This window comes from Portunus trituberculatus, chromosome 34 (assembly GCF_017591435.1).
Source record: "Portunus trituberculatus isolate SZX2019 chromosome 34, ASM1759143v1, whole genome shotgun sequence".
NCBI lineage: Eukaryota > Metazoa > Arthropoda > Malacostraca > Decapoda > Portunidae > Portunus > Portunus trituberculatus.
Genome location: NC_059288.1, coordinates 1332524 through 1346139, shown reverse-complemented (window position 1 = coordinate 1346139; position 13616 = coordinate 1332524). Strand labels below are relative to the sequence as shown.

The following is a 13616-nucleotide window of genomic DNA, read 5'->3' as shown; positions in this document are numbered from 1 at the left end:
GTCTTCACCCTGCCAGTGAGTCGACGCTACCTGCCTTCGACTGGTAGTTCAACAGGTATATGTTATCGGTGTCGGTGAATATTGCAGCCGTGCCGGTAACACACGGTTGATGGCTTAAGTGACAGATTAACATGACTTCTAGGATACCAATAGCAAAAACCCTCTTAGGAATATTATTTTTTTTTTTCATCTCTGGCCTTTTGAAATAGTGGCCACATTACTAATATATTTAAAGGTCTCTAGTTTCAGTCACAATTTTTTTTTTTTTTTTAGGGAAAAGTTTGATGGTTCTAAATTCTAATGACAGATTAACATGATTTTTAGGTTACCAATAGCTATAACCCTGCCAGGAATATATATATATATATATATATATATATATATATATATATATATATATATATATATATATATATATATTACGAATGTGTGTGTATGTGCATATGTATGTGCGTTTGCGCGGTCTGGCATTGTAAGTATTAGCGCGCGGCGCGAGTCAGCAGTCTGTAATAGAGCTGGGCAGGATCCAACTTTTTATGTACTCACGAATCCAATTACTTGGTCTGGCGGATCCGTGAAATCCGAATCTGGATCCGAGTACTTGAGCACGGGGTGGCGCGGCGCTGGATTTGCCTGAGAGCGGGATCCAACTGGCTGCCCTCTGACGAATCCAAGCAGCGCGGTACTCGTCTATAGCTGCTTGGATTCGTCTCCCGTGCGGTAATCGTTTAGCGTCGGTGGTACTCGAGTCCCACAGCGGGATCCGAGTACTTACCTTCAGACGAATCCCGACCTTTGATAGGCTACTGACGAGACTAATAATTTCTGGAAAACAATTAACATGCAGTTTAATAGAGGAAGGATGGTAGATATATTACAACTTATTTCGCTCTGCACAATTACATAATTCTATGGCCATATGGCTATGAAGACGACTGTTGTATTCTTCCTGTTTCTGTGGTGTCAAGGCTTCAACTGAAACTTTTTTTATTCTTTCTTTATTTATTTATTTATTTTTTTTTTTTTTAGGAGAGAGAGAAGAAGGATAGGAGCAGAAAAGTTAAGTTTGGAAATTATGAAGTATAGTAGGAGAAGAAAGTTGGTGGGCAGACCACCTTGCTGTATCATGAAATGTTTGTTTGTGTTCAGTGATATGTAAGTGAGGTGTGATTGTTGTGTATCGTGTAAAATGTAAAAGCTAGCTAGCTAAGTGAGGTTGGTGTTGCTTGTTTCTTTTTTCTTTATTTATTTATTTATCTTGTTTAATTTGTTCTTGTTTAATGTTTTTCTATTTATTTATTACTTTATTTTTATTTATTTATTTTTGTGTTTGTTTTGATGTTCATTAATTCGTCTTAGTTTGTTGTTCTTTACTCGTTTTGCTTTTAACTGTACATGTTATTTAAATTAGTAGTATATGGGTTCTGGTATGTTGTTCATAATATGTGCTAGGCTGCTTGGAAATAGCCTGTTGTAACTTGTTATGTTTTCTTGGTTGTCTGTTAGTGAGATGAATTGTTCATGTTGCAGGTCTACGAGTCTTTGCCAAGTTTGTTTCATCTGTTTATATTGTCTCGTGTTGACTGGTTCTGTTTTCGTGTGTAAGTGTATTTGTTCGGTGTTCATTGCGTAGGGATATCTTTGATTTGTAACGAATCTGAGTGCTTTATTTTGGGTTTTTTGTAGTGTGCTTATTTGTGTGTTTGACATTGAGGACATAGGTATGGGTGGGTAATCTAATAAGGGGATTATTAGTGTCTTTACAAGGTGTGATTTAATTTTGGTTGGCATTTGGCGGAATCTGTAAAGTTTCTGTAGGGATCGTTTTGCTTATAAATTTCTCATTTTTAAATGTTGGTAGTACCCCTTTCTTGTTATATGTAGGCCAAGGACTTTTCCTTCTGATTTACAGTTGACTATGTCACCTTTGATTTCTATTTCGTCTTGTTTTTGTGAACCTAGTCGGATAACTGTGAATTTATTTATATTAGTTTTTATATGCCAAATTTTTTTCATATTTATTTATGGAGGAAATTTCTAGTTGGGCTCGCCGCTTGAGCATCTCTAATGACTTGCCCTGATAGGGGATGAGCTGTGTGACGTCGTCTGCATAGTACATGTTTGTGCCGGTTTGTGAGTGTGGGATGTCTCTGGTGTAGATTGTAAAGAGTGTGGGGGCGGGGACACTCCCTTGAGGGACACCACAGTGCAGGTTGAAGCTCTCGCTTTTCGCAGTTCCAACTTTCACAGTTGCCTTCCTGTCGTCAAGGAAGTCGCATATTAGTCTTTCGATGATGTTGGGTAGCCCGAGATGCAGAATTTTGTACTTTAGTCCTGAATGCCACACTTTATCAAACGCTTTAGTGATATCTCGCATGACAGCTATACATTGTCCCTTGTCTGCTTTATATTGTGCAATTTTTTCTGTTATAATGGCAAGTGCGTGTGATGTCCCCTTCCCTGTCGGAAGCCAAATTGGGTGGGGTTGTGAAGTTGATTCGTTTCTAGGTGATATCTCAATCTTTTGTTTATTATTCTTTCAAATATTTTACCAGGGACCTCGAGTAAGGATATCGGTCTGTAGTTGGCTGTTTGGTGGGCATCTTTTCCAGGTTTTGGAATTAGTCTAATGGTAGCTTCCTTCCAGAAATCTGGAAAATAGCCTGCAGACAAAGCTGTGTTCAAGATATCACTGAGTCTTATAATTGCCTCTTCAGGTAGTTGTTTTAGTATGGTTTTATTGATGCCTGTTGCTCCTGGGCAGGATTTCTTCATCCTTTTTATTGTGTTGTTTACCTCTTCTGGGGAAACTGGTTCAGAGAGGAGGGAGGTGGGATCAAGTCTGTTTAGGTCTGTTGTGTCATAGGGTGTTGTGCGATGTAAGTTGTGTCTTAGGAATTCTCTGACTTCTGTGTCATGTTCCTCAGCCTCTACTCCCTCAGCTTCGTATTCCCCAGAGAAGACGTCTTCCCAGAATTCTTTGTGTAGGTCTGCCTTGCCTTGGTAAGTTTCTATTTTGGAGTTGTTCTGGTCTTTTAGATAGTGTGGATTTAAGTTGTTGGTGCCCATTAGATTCTTTATTTTTCTCCAGAATGTCTCAGGATCTTTGTATGTGTCAGCTGTTTGTGACATAAGATTGCTCCAGTATGTGTTATTTTCTTGAATTAGGATATCTGTTAATTCTCTTTGTATGGCTTTATAGTTTCTATATAGTTGGAGAGTCCATCCCTGTTGTGCAGCACGGTGTTTTATTGCGTTGAATTGAATATTTAGCATTTGTGTGTGGTGACTGGGTGTGGGGTGAGGAAGGGGTCTGTATTTTGTGATGGGGATGTGATGTGAGATTGAGGTATGTATAGTGTCATACCATTTATCTATTCCTGTGTCAGTGTCTTCAATGGTGTTGGAGTGATATGGATGAGTGTTGATTTTTTCGGCTATTTCGTCTTTAAATCCTTCCCAGTCTGCTTGTTTGAAATTAGGTCTAGGGGAAGTGGGAGCAAGAAGTGGTTTGGCAGCAATGGTAAGGATTATAGGTATGTGATCGCTCGAGATGAGGGGACCTTGTGTTATGTGGGTGTTGTGATATGTTCTGAAGTTTGTGAGAATTATATCTGGAGTTGTGGAGGCATTATGTGAGAGAAAGGTCGGGAAGTCTGGTCCAATGTGTTGTATTGTCCTGTTTCTTATTAGGTGATTAATTTGTCTGCCTTTTGTGTTTGTAGTTCTATAACCAAGTGTGGGGTGGTTGGCATTAAGGTCAGTCAGGAGGTAGACTGGAATGTTTTGTCGAAAGAGTTTACGGAAGTCAGGGATGGTTATGTAAGGTCGTGTTGGTGGCTGATAGAGTGTTCCTATGACAAGTTTTCCTGTTGGCGTGTCTACTTCGACTGCAAGGAGATCAGAGATGTAATCATCATATATTTTGTGATTTATTTTTCTTTTTATCAAGATTGCTGTGCCGTCTGTGTGTGTGTTTGTGTTATTTTTAATGTGTGTGTGGTGTATCCAACGAGCTTGAGGGATTCGTTGTTTAAAACTCCATGGCTGTTTAGGAGGATTATGTCTGCATCTATATGTCTGTATAGGTTGGAGAGTTCATGTTTTCTTGTACTCCACTTTAGTAAATTATGTTGTAATACTTTCACTGTTTCCATGTTGAATTTTATTTGTGGGGATGATGTTTATTTTTCCCCGCTTGTTTGTTCGTTGGAATGGAGGCTTCAGGTACTGGTGCGAGTCTGCTGTTTTTGGGAGGGTTGCTTTGCTCTTGAGTTCGAGGTTTGCTGGTGCTGGGAAGATTTTTATGTTGTGGAGTGTAGCATCTTCGGCGAGGTCTGGAGGGGCGTGTGCTTTCTGACACTGCTGAAATATTATCATCTGAGTCGTCAGTCATTTCATTTGAAGATTGTTCATCATCACTGTCAGAGTTTTGATTGTTAGTGTTTTGGTGTTTTTGGATTTGTTGTGAATTTTCTGGGGGTTTTTTATTCTATTCCTGTGGGAGCAGGGGAGGAAGGGGAAGAGGCAGAGTAGTTGAAATTGGGATAGAGTTTTCTTGAATCTGGGATGTTGGGCATTTTGAATTCTGAGATTCCATTTTTCTTGAGTGAATCGTTTAAGACTCTTTCAAATGAGCCTGGCTCGATTGCATTGGAGATGTGTGCATTTACAAAGCTTGTTACTATGTTGTGGTAGAGTTTTTGTGGGTCTTCGTTCAGCTGAAGTGTGTTGAGGTTTTGAAGCAGTGAATTTGTTGTGTTGTCAGGTGTTGCCGCTGCTGCGTATGTGAGAGGGTTGAGTGTTTTGGCGGCTTTCTTCTCTTCTACAATCTTTTTTCTTATTGGACATTTATAAGCTAAAGTTCGATGAGGACCATCACAGTTGAGGCATTTCTTATGTTCAGAATTGCAGTTTGTCCAGGTGTGGTTGTAGCTGCTACATTCTGAGCACGATTTAAATTCCTTGTTTTCTGGGCAGTTGTTGGTTGTATGATTTTCTAGCTTATAGCATTTGTAGCAGATAGTGATTGGGATAAATTCTTCCTTCTTAATGTTGTAGCTGGGTACTCGCATGTGGTACATTTTCAGTCCTTGTTCTGTCGCCTTGGTGGCAACTGCAGCTTGCTTGAACGTTATTTTCAGAATTTTTGAGCGTGGGAATTTGTAAATCTCTGCAATTTCATTATCAGTGAAGCTGTTGTGAGCGTATATTTCTCTCTTGATGTCGTTTATTTCGTTGTCGTAGATGTTGGAGTTCAGTCTGAACAGAAAGACAGTTCGTTTTGTTTTCAGCTGGGGAGGAAGAATGGGGAGGTATCCGTTGTCTTCTAGCAGTTGTGTGCATTCTGGTCCGCAGATGGTATCCAGTTCTTCAGAAGCAATCACGATGTATCCGTCCCTTGCATCTTTTATGTCGCTGGTGTATACATTTTGTCCTGAGAGAAGCTCGAGTAGACGTAGTCTTGTTTGCAGAGTGATGTTATTGTGCTTGACCTTGACTTTCGCCATGATTATGGATTTTATAGAAATAACATCCTAACAGGGGCATAAGCCAACTGACAACACAGCTAAGAGAGTAAGGAAGGTGCCTGCCTAGGCAGAGCAGTTTAGTGACCCAATTTCTAAAAATCGTCGCAGTCACCCTGCTCCACACCCTATCCTATCCGAGTTTTGCCCAACCTTTCAGTGTGTTTAAAGCAGTCTTCGACAGACCCCCTTTGAGCAAGCCGCAGGGTTCACCTTCGTACACTAAGGGACGTTGAGGGCGAAGCAAGGAGAATTAGCATGAGAGAAATAGAGGCAACTCCTTTCCCAAGGGGGAAAGGGCCAGCGCTCGGAAATGAGCGGTTTGGTTATTTGAGTAGTAGACAGTCTGTGGTGTTGTGTCGAGGTGGACTGAAACTCCACCCCCTACGCGGGACTATTTATATGGTACGTTCTGACGTCACATGGTCACAGCGTATCAGCCAATCAGCCTTCGGAGAAATTGAGGCATGAATGGCAACACTAAATTCATATTCTAAATGTCTCTCGCTGACTAATTTATATAGATATATTTCTAGTCAATACTGATTTTTTTTTTTCTTTTTACCAATAATTAAATCATGAAGCCCAAAAAGCGAAAAACAATAATGAATGATCGCCAGATCCATCAGGATTCACCTCTGCCAGGAAAGTAATTGTCATTGGATCATAGTACCGGATTAGTCAGGATTCACCTCAACCAGCAAGTAATCGTCAGTGGATTCGAGTACCGGATTCGTCAGGATTCGCCTCAGCCAGCAAGTACTCGTCAGTGGATTCGAGTACCAGAGGCTGGTAATCGGATTCCTCCTGCCTTGTCGGATCCGTTGGATCCGGATCCAGTACTCGGATCCCGCCCAGCCCTAGTCTGTAAGCGAGCGCGTGCAAAGGCAAGACTGGGAGACACGTTCCCGGTACGCTCTGTGGTCTGTTGTGCCCGCCCCTGGGGACGCCTGTGGAGTGCTTGAGTGCCCTGTGTGTGTGTGTGTGTGGAGGCTGCTCTGTGATGTACTGTGAACTGAGGACTCAGTAAAGGACGTGAGTAAGCTGGTGTTTCTCTGTCTGGCGGTGCCCGCCATTACCCCCTATTGTGTGCCTCGTGCTGATGTGCTCCTGTGTGCTCTGGACCCTGACAACGAAGGTTACACAACCAGTGAAAGCGGTGAGAAGGTAACAGTGGTGTCAGGAGTGAGGATTTAGTGTCCTGTGTTTTACCGTGCTTGTGGTTGCTTGTGACTGGTTAGCGTGATGGAGCATGCTGAGGCTAATGGCGGTGGTGGTGAGGCTGAGCCGGGTGAGAGGAAGCCCAACCAGCTCGAGCTGATAACGTCTATGCTAGCGTCTATGAGGGTAGAACAGTCAGAACAGGCACGGCGGCAGGCGGAACACACACAGCAGTTGATGGAGGTGCTGCAGTCTAGCCTGGGCTTCTTTAGGGCGGAGGCGCAGGATTACACCGATCGTTCCTGCGAAAGTGTGCGAGGTGAACTGGAGCAGAACCTGCAGGCAGTGAAGGATGACCTGCAGACGGTGAAGGGCGAGCTGGAGAAGGACCTTCAGGCGCTGCGGGATGAGGTGAGAGACATAAGGAGTGAGGCAGTTTGGCGCCAACCGGATATGGCGGGATGCCCGTGGCCCGATAAGGAGTGTTTAGAGAGCCCTGGGAGTGTCACTTCTGCCCCTCCTGGTGCCATGGGCGGGGACTGGGGCCTTGTTGGAGCAGCGGGCCCGTGGAGGGCTCCTGGGGGTCTGCCAGCGGCCTCGCGACCTCTGGGAAACGCGGGTTTGTTAGCGTCAAGTTCCCCGCCATCTTCCCTCGCTTCCCCGTACGGCATGGCGCGCGCGCTGTCTTTGTCACCTCCAGCCTCACCGCCTCGCTCACCTTTCCCCCGTTTCAAGTCTCGCAAGCCTGCCAAGTACGACGGTAAGGTAGCCTGGGAGTCCTATGCTCCCCAGCTTGATCTGCTGGCGGCTGCACAGGGCTGGGACCAAGCTGAGAAGGCCTTGCAGCTGGCCACAGCTCTCAGGGGTCCAGCTATCGAGTTTTTTTGGCCACCTCCCGCCAACGCAGCGTGCCTCCTTCCTTGACATTGCTGAGGCACTGCGTCGTAGCTTCGGGCACTGCTACCAGGCTGAGGTGTATCGTGCCCAGCTGAAAAAGAGGACGAGGCAGAGGGGCGAGACACTGTCCCAGCTGGCCCACGACATAGAGGCACTGGTGAGAAGGGCGTACCCAACGGCCGGTGAGGAAATGGTCACCGTGTTGGCGCGTGATGCCTTCCTGGATGCCTTGGTGGACCACCAGCTGCAGATTTATGTGAGGCAGGCACACCCAGCTGATGTGCAAATGGCTTTGGCTCGTGCAATAGAGTTTGAGGCCTTCATGCAGACCGCGAGCTCCCTTCGCCCGGCCTCGCAGTGACGTGAGAGGACTCATGGCTCAAGTGAAGAGGAGGCCAGCGTCACGTGCGGCGAGCCCGGGAGCGTTCGGCGGGCGATGTTGGCGGTGCGGTGAGAAGGGGCACGTGAGGGCCTGGTGCCCGATGGAGTGAAGGGCGCGCTCTCTCGACCGGCCTGATCGTGTCGCCTTTCAGCCCTGCTGCGAGGACTGAGGCGGGGCTGGACACAGCTCCAGCGCTTGCTCCAGCCTGAAGGAGGTAGTGTCAGCAGGAAACGACTACAGGCTGAAGGCAGGGGCCGCCTCTCAGCCGGACAAAACTACAGTGCCCCGGCTTGTGTGAAGTGTCACTACACCGTTGGCAGCGCGCAGGTGAGAGGCGCCATGGACGGGAGGCCGTGTCGCATGACTGTGGACAGCGGCGCAGATCACACGCTGGTGCGGCCAGGGCTGGTGGAGGCTGAGTGGTTGCCAGACTCGCCTCAACAGCTGTGTGGAGTAACGGGGGACTGCATGTTGCTGCAGGGTCCGGTGAATGTTCGTGTGCGTGTAGGTGGCGTGGAGGTCTTCGTCGCTGACCTGGACGAGGAGTGTTTACTGGGATACGACTACCTGACGAGGATGGACGCCTGTGTTGACTTCAGGCAGAAGAGAATGACGGTACGTGGCCATGACGTGCCTTTCCTTCGTGAAGTCAGGCGTGCCGAGGTAGTTATCACGAAGCGACTGAGGCTGCCCCCACGCACCGAGGCCCGCGGTCAGTACCGTTAAATACATGTGATGAAGGAGGCCGAGGGTTTGGTGGAGCCTGTGAGTGACCTGCGGCTGGCTGACAGTGTGGCACTTGGAAGGAGCCTCGTAGGAGCGGGCGAGGAGTTAGTCACTATGTTACTGGCTAACTTCCGCCGGTTGGGGCGTGTGAAGAGGGGCAGCGGACCGAGGCACGGTGGCAGGGAGAGCGGCCGCGTGTGGCAGGCCCGCTGCCGGGCTTCCTGGAAAACCTGACACAGCGGAGCGCCACCCACCTGACTGAGGCGCAGACGGAGCGGATGCGTGACACCCTTAGTCGCCATGCTGATGTATTCAGTCAGGGCGACTTGGATCTGGGCCGCACGTCGCTTGTCAAGCACACCATCAACACCGGGACGAGTGCGCCCATCAAGTGCCCGCCTCGTCGTGTTGCACCGGCCCGCCGTGAAGAGATGCAGCACACAATCAATGAACTGGAGGCGCAGGGGGTGATAGAACGGTCAGACAGTCCGTGGTCGTCAGCTGTAGTCCTGGTGAAGAAGAAGGACGGCTCACAGCGCTTCTGTGTGGACTACCGAGCGCTGAATGACGTGACTGTGAAGGATTCTTACCCCCCTGCCGAGGATTGACGACACGCTGGACGCTCTGGTGGGGGCCCGCTGGTTCTCCACCCTGGATCTGAAGTCGGGCTATCACTAGGTGGAGATGGCGGATGAGGACAAGCCAAAAACAGCCTTCTCGTTCGGGCAGGGGCTGTGGCAGTTCAACGTCATGTCCTTCGGCCTTTGCAATGCCCCTGGCTGTTTTGAGCGCCTCATGGAACGGGTGCTGGACGGACTGCAGTGGAAAACGGCCCTTGTATACCTGGACGACGTCATCGTGTTCGGGGGCACCTTCGAGCAGGAGCTGACGCGGCTGGAGGAGGTTCTGCAGCGCCTGAGGAAGGCTAATCTCAAGCTCAGCCCGAAGAAGTGCTTCCTGTTCCAGCTTGAGGTGCCATTCCAGGGGCACGTGGTGAGCCAGGAGGGCGTGCGCACGGACCCGCAGAAGGTGGCGGCAGTGGCAGACTGGCCGGTCCTTTCCAGTGTGGCTGAGGTGCGGAGTTACCTGGGCCTGTGCACCTATTACCGCCGCTTCGTGCCTGACTTCGCCACAGTGGCTGCCCCTCTGCACCGCCTCACCAGAAAAGGGGCACACTTCCAGTGGGACGAGGCATGTCAGGCCGCGTTCGAGGGCCTGAAGAAGGCGCTGACGGAGGCGCCGGTGCTGCCTTATCCTGACCCGAAGCTGCCATACCTATTGGATACCGATGCCAGTGCTGAAGGCGTCGGGACGGTCCTGTCACAGGTGAGGGACGGGTAGGAGCATGTGGTGGCGTATTACAGCGCCAAGTTTAGCAAGCCCGAACGCAACTACTGTGTAACCCGAAAAGAGCTGCTAGCAGTAGTGAAGGCGCTGGAACACTTCCATCCCTACCTCTACGGCGCTGAGTTCACTGTCCGCACCGATCACGCCGCTCTGCAGTGGTTGAAGTCGCTGAAGGTGCCGGAGGGACAGTTAGCGCGGTGGCTGGACCGGTTGGAGCAGTTCAACTACCGCGTCGTGCACCGGCCTGGGCGTGTGCATGGCAAAGCTGACGCCCTGAGCCGACGCCCGTGTGAGGCAGGTTGCTCACACTGCTTTGCTAAGGAGCCAGACGCCCTTCGTCCACGCCGGCATGAGGCCGACTCACCTGGCGCCCCTTCAGACCTCACATGCCGTCGCTTGCGGGTGCCTGCAGGTGCCGCTGAGTGCGATGAGCGGTGGCGGGCGGCGCAGCGCATGGACCCCGATCTCGCACCCATTGTCCGCTGGCTGGAGGCTGGTGGCGAACGGCCTGGCTGGATAGAAGTGGCAGCGGAGAGCCCTGCCACTAAGTGCTTGGCTGACCAGTGGGAGGCGTTGCGAGTGGACGAGCGGGGAGTGTTGGTGAAGCGCTGGGAAGCTGCTGGGGGTGTGAGGAGCGATGCGTGGCTAGTGGTGGTGCCCCGTGCCTTACGTGCTGAGGTGTTGAAAGAGCTGCACGGGGTAGTGACGAGCGGTCATGTGGGTGAGTGGCGCACGTTACACCGTCTCCGCCAACGCTGCTACTGGGTGAGCATGCGAAGTGACGTGCGTGAGTGGTGCAGGGCGTGTGCCGTGTGTAGTGCTAAGAAGGGGCCCGCCCGCAGAAACCGTGCTCCGTTGCAGTTGTACACAGTGGGAGCGCCCATGGAGCGAGTGGCTGTTGATATAGCCGGGCCGTTTCCCGTTACGCCCCGTGGAAATCGTTATATATATGTGGTCATGGATTATTTTACAAAGTGGCCTAAAGCGTATGCGCTCCCGAACCATGAGGCAGAGACGGTGGCAGAAGTGTTAGTGAGTGAATTCTTCCCCCGTTTTGGTGTGCCAGCCGAGCTGCACAGTGACCAGGGCCGGGAATTCGAGTCTCGTGTTTTCAGCGAGTGTTGCACTCTGCTGGGGATACAGAAGACTCGGACCACGCCTCTCCACCCCCAGAGTGACGGGATGGTGGAAAGGTTCAACCGGACCCTTCTGCAGCAGCTAGCGAAGTACTGCAGGGCGGGGCAGGACGATTGGGACGTTAAGTTGCCCGCCATGATTCTTTCGATCTGTTCTGGATCGCAGCCTAAAACCTCTGCTATCTCCGCTACTGAGTCTTTAACAACTCTGAGGCATTGGTCAACTGCAAACAGAGACTTTTTTTTTTTTTTCAAGATCTTGACATTATCAGGAAGTCTGTTTCTGAGTTCACTGCACAGACTGGTAACGCAAGCTATACAACGTTCACGAAGATTTCGTTCTCCTTCTTCAGGGAGTTTTGAGGCGAAACACAGTCTTTCAAATTCATATCCCAAGTATGCTCTGCGGTCTACATAAGGACAAATATCTGATGTCAGTGGATCGATCCTTGCTGTGGGGATTAGCACTTTATGACTTACTGAAGTAACAAGGTTTGACTAATCGGACAACAGTTTTGTAGGGTCAGTATTTTTACCTTGGAATGCTTTCACAGTCCTTTGAATATCTTGTAAAAGTGGTCTCGTGAAGAGCATGTATAGTTTGTTAATGGGATCACTGTACATATTGAATAGCATTTCAGCACTGTAACACTTTTCTGATGATCTTGCAATATTGAAATGCATTCTCAACTCTTCCCATTGTGCCAGGATACGCGTTACAACAGGTTCTAAAGAGATCCATCTTGTATCATATACTCTAGGAATCTGTAGTGGACATTTTCTGTCATTTAGAGTCTCGTAGAGAGTTTTGTACAGCATTTGTCTTTTTGAGGAATGGCCAAACCAATTGTAAGTTTCATGCACCATGTGGTCATGTTTCTGGGAAGTGTCTCACCAACAGCATGGGAGACAGCAAATTGAATAGAGTGACACACACATCTCACCTTTATCAAATGCGGAAGTCCAAGCTCCTCCTTAAGTAGTTCACAAACACCTTTATTTAAGCCAGTGTTAACCGTTGCATTATCCACTCCCACTCCAATGAGTTTTTTTGGATCAAGTTTTTCATTTTCCAACATTTCCTTAATGGCACATACAATAGATGATGCTGTGCCATCTTCAAGCTCGATTAGTTCAAGGTAGGTACATACGATTTTCTGTAATTGTTTGCTAAAATAGCGCACAACAACACCAAGCAGCTTCATTACTGATATATCAGTTGACTCGTCAATGATTATGCTGTACCGTGCTTCACCAATATCTTGCTGTAAACTCTCAACAAAATGCGGTGCAAGGACATTAACCGCAATTTTTTTGCACTTAGTTCGGTGTAACTTCATTTTCTTTGTGGCATTACTATCATGAAACACTTTTTTGCATCCCTCTGATAAGTGGTCAGCTGCTAAAAAAGCTGTGTGTTCAGCAATAGCCATTGACAGCCAACCAACCTTCAGCTTCACTTGTGGCTAACTGCTGCGAGCTGGCACATTTGAAAGCATCCAGTTTTGTTTGTCTAGCATTTGAAAAGGGCTGTGATGATTCAATATGTTTCTGTAAATTAGCATGTTTTTTTCAAGTCACTAAGTTTAGCCAGTAATTCACATTTACAAAACTTACACAACGCCTTACTGTTATCTCTTTCAACAGGTAATAACCACTCCTTCAGATCTGGCATGGATTCCCAGCTCTTTCTGTATTTCTGGGTGGTTAGCCTCATGTCTGGGCGCGTTCAACACTGCAGGAACAGTTATTAAAACAACCCGTTTCGCTTAGCAAGGAGGTGCAGGAGTTTCCTCGGCCAAGACGGGCTTAACACTGACTTCTGACATGTATCGTACTCGTATCCGAACTTCCTCCCACAGTACCGTACAAGGATCCTTGGTACCGTACGTGATGTCATGTAGAGACCCTGTACGGGACTCTAATGCGTTGTAGCAAATGTTTTGTAATCGAATGTTTAAATTTCTCATGCTTTTAAATTATGTTTGTAGGGGTCTGAAATGTTTACTGGTGGCTTAACAAAAAAAAAAAAAATAAATATATATATATATATATATATATATATATATATATATATATATATATATATATATATATATATATTAGTTTTTTTTTTCAAACAGCCTTCAAAAAAAGCCTTCATTCTTCTTTAATGGGATGGTAAGTTACTAAACAGAAATCATCTTTTGGTCTTATTAGTAAAATATGGTAAACAATTCTCAAAATCCGCTAGAAAATCCACCAGATTCACTGAAAATCCGCTGTATTTTCCGCTAGGCGCTATAACATAAATTTTTCCGCCATATGAAGATGAAATCCGCTAGAAATAGCGGATTTTCCGCCAATTTGGCAACACTGCACTCCCGCCTGCCTGCCTGATGTTCGGTCAGGAACTCCACCTGCCCGTGGACTTGGCCACCGGGCGCCCACCTGACGTGC

General features: G+C 47.8%; 1 protein-coding gene across 1 annotated transcript; it reads left to right on the top strand.

Moving 5' to 3' along the window:
* Positions 1–9378: 9378 nt before the first annotated feature.
* On the top strand, positions 9379–12931 carry LOC123512544. Its single transcript, XM_045268970.1, has 4 exons — positions 9379–10020; positions 10108–11298; positions 11939–12026; positions 12825–12931. Exons 1-4 carry the CDS (start codon positions 9379–9381, stop codon positions 12929–12931), a joined length of 2028 nt encoding a protein of 675 aa, XP_045124905.1.
* Positions 12932–13616: the final 685 nt, after the last annotated feature.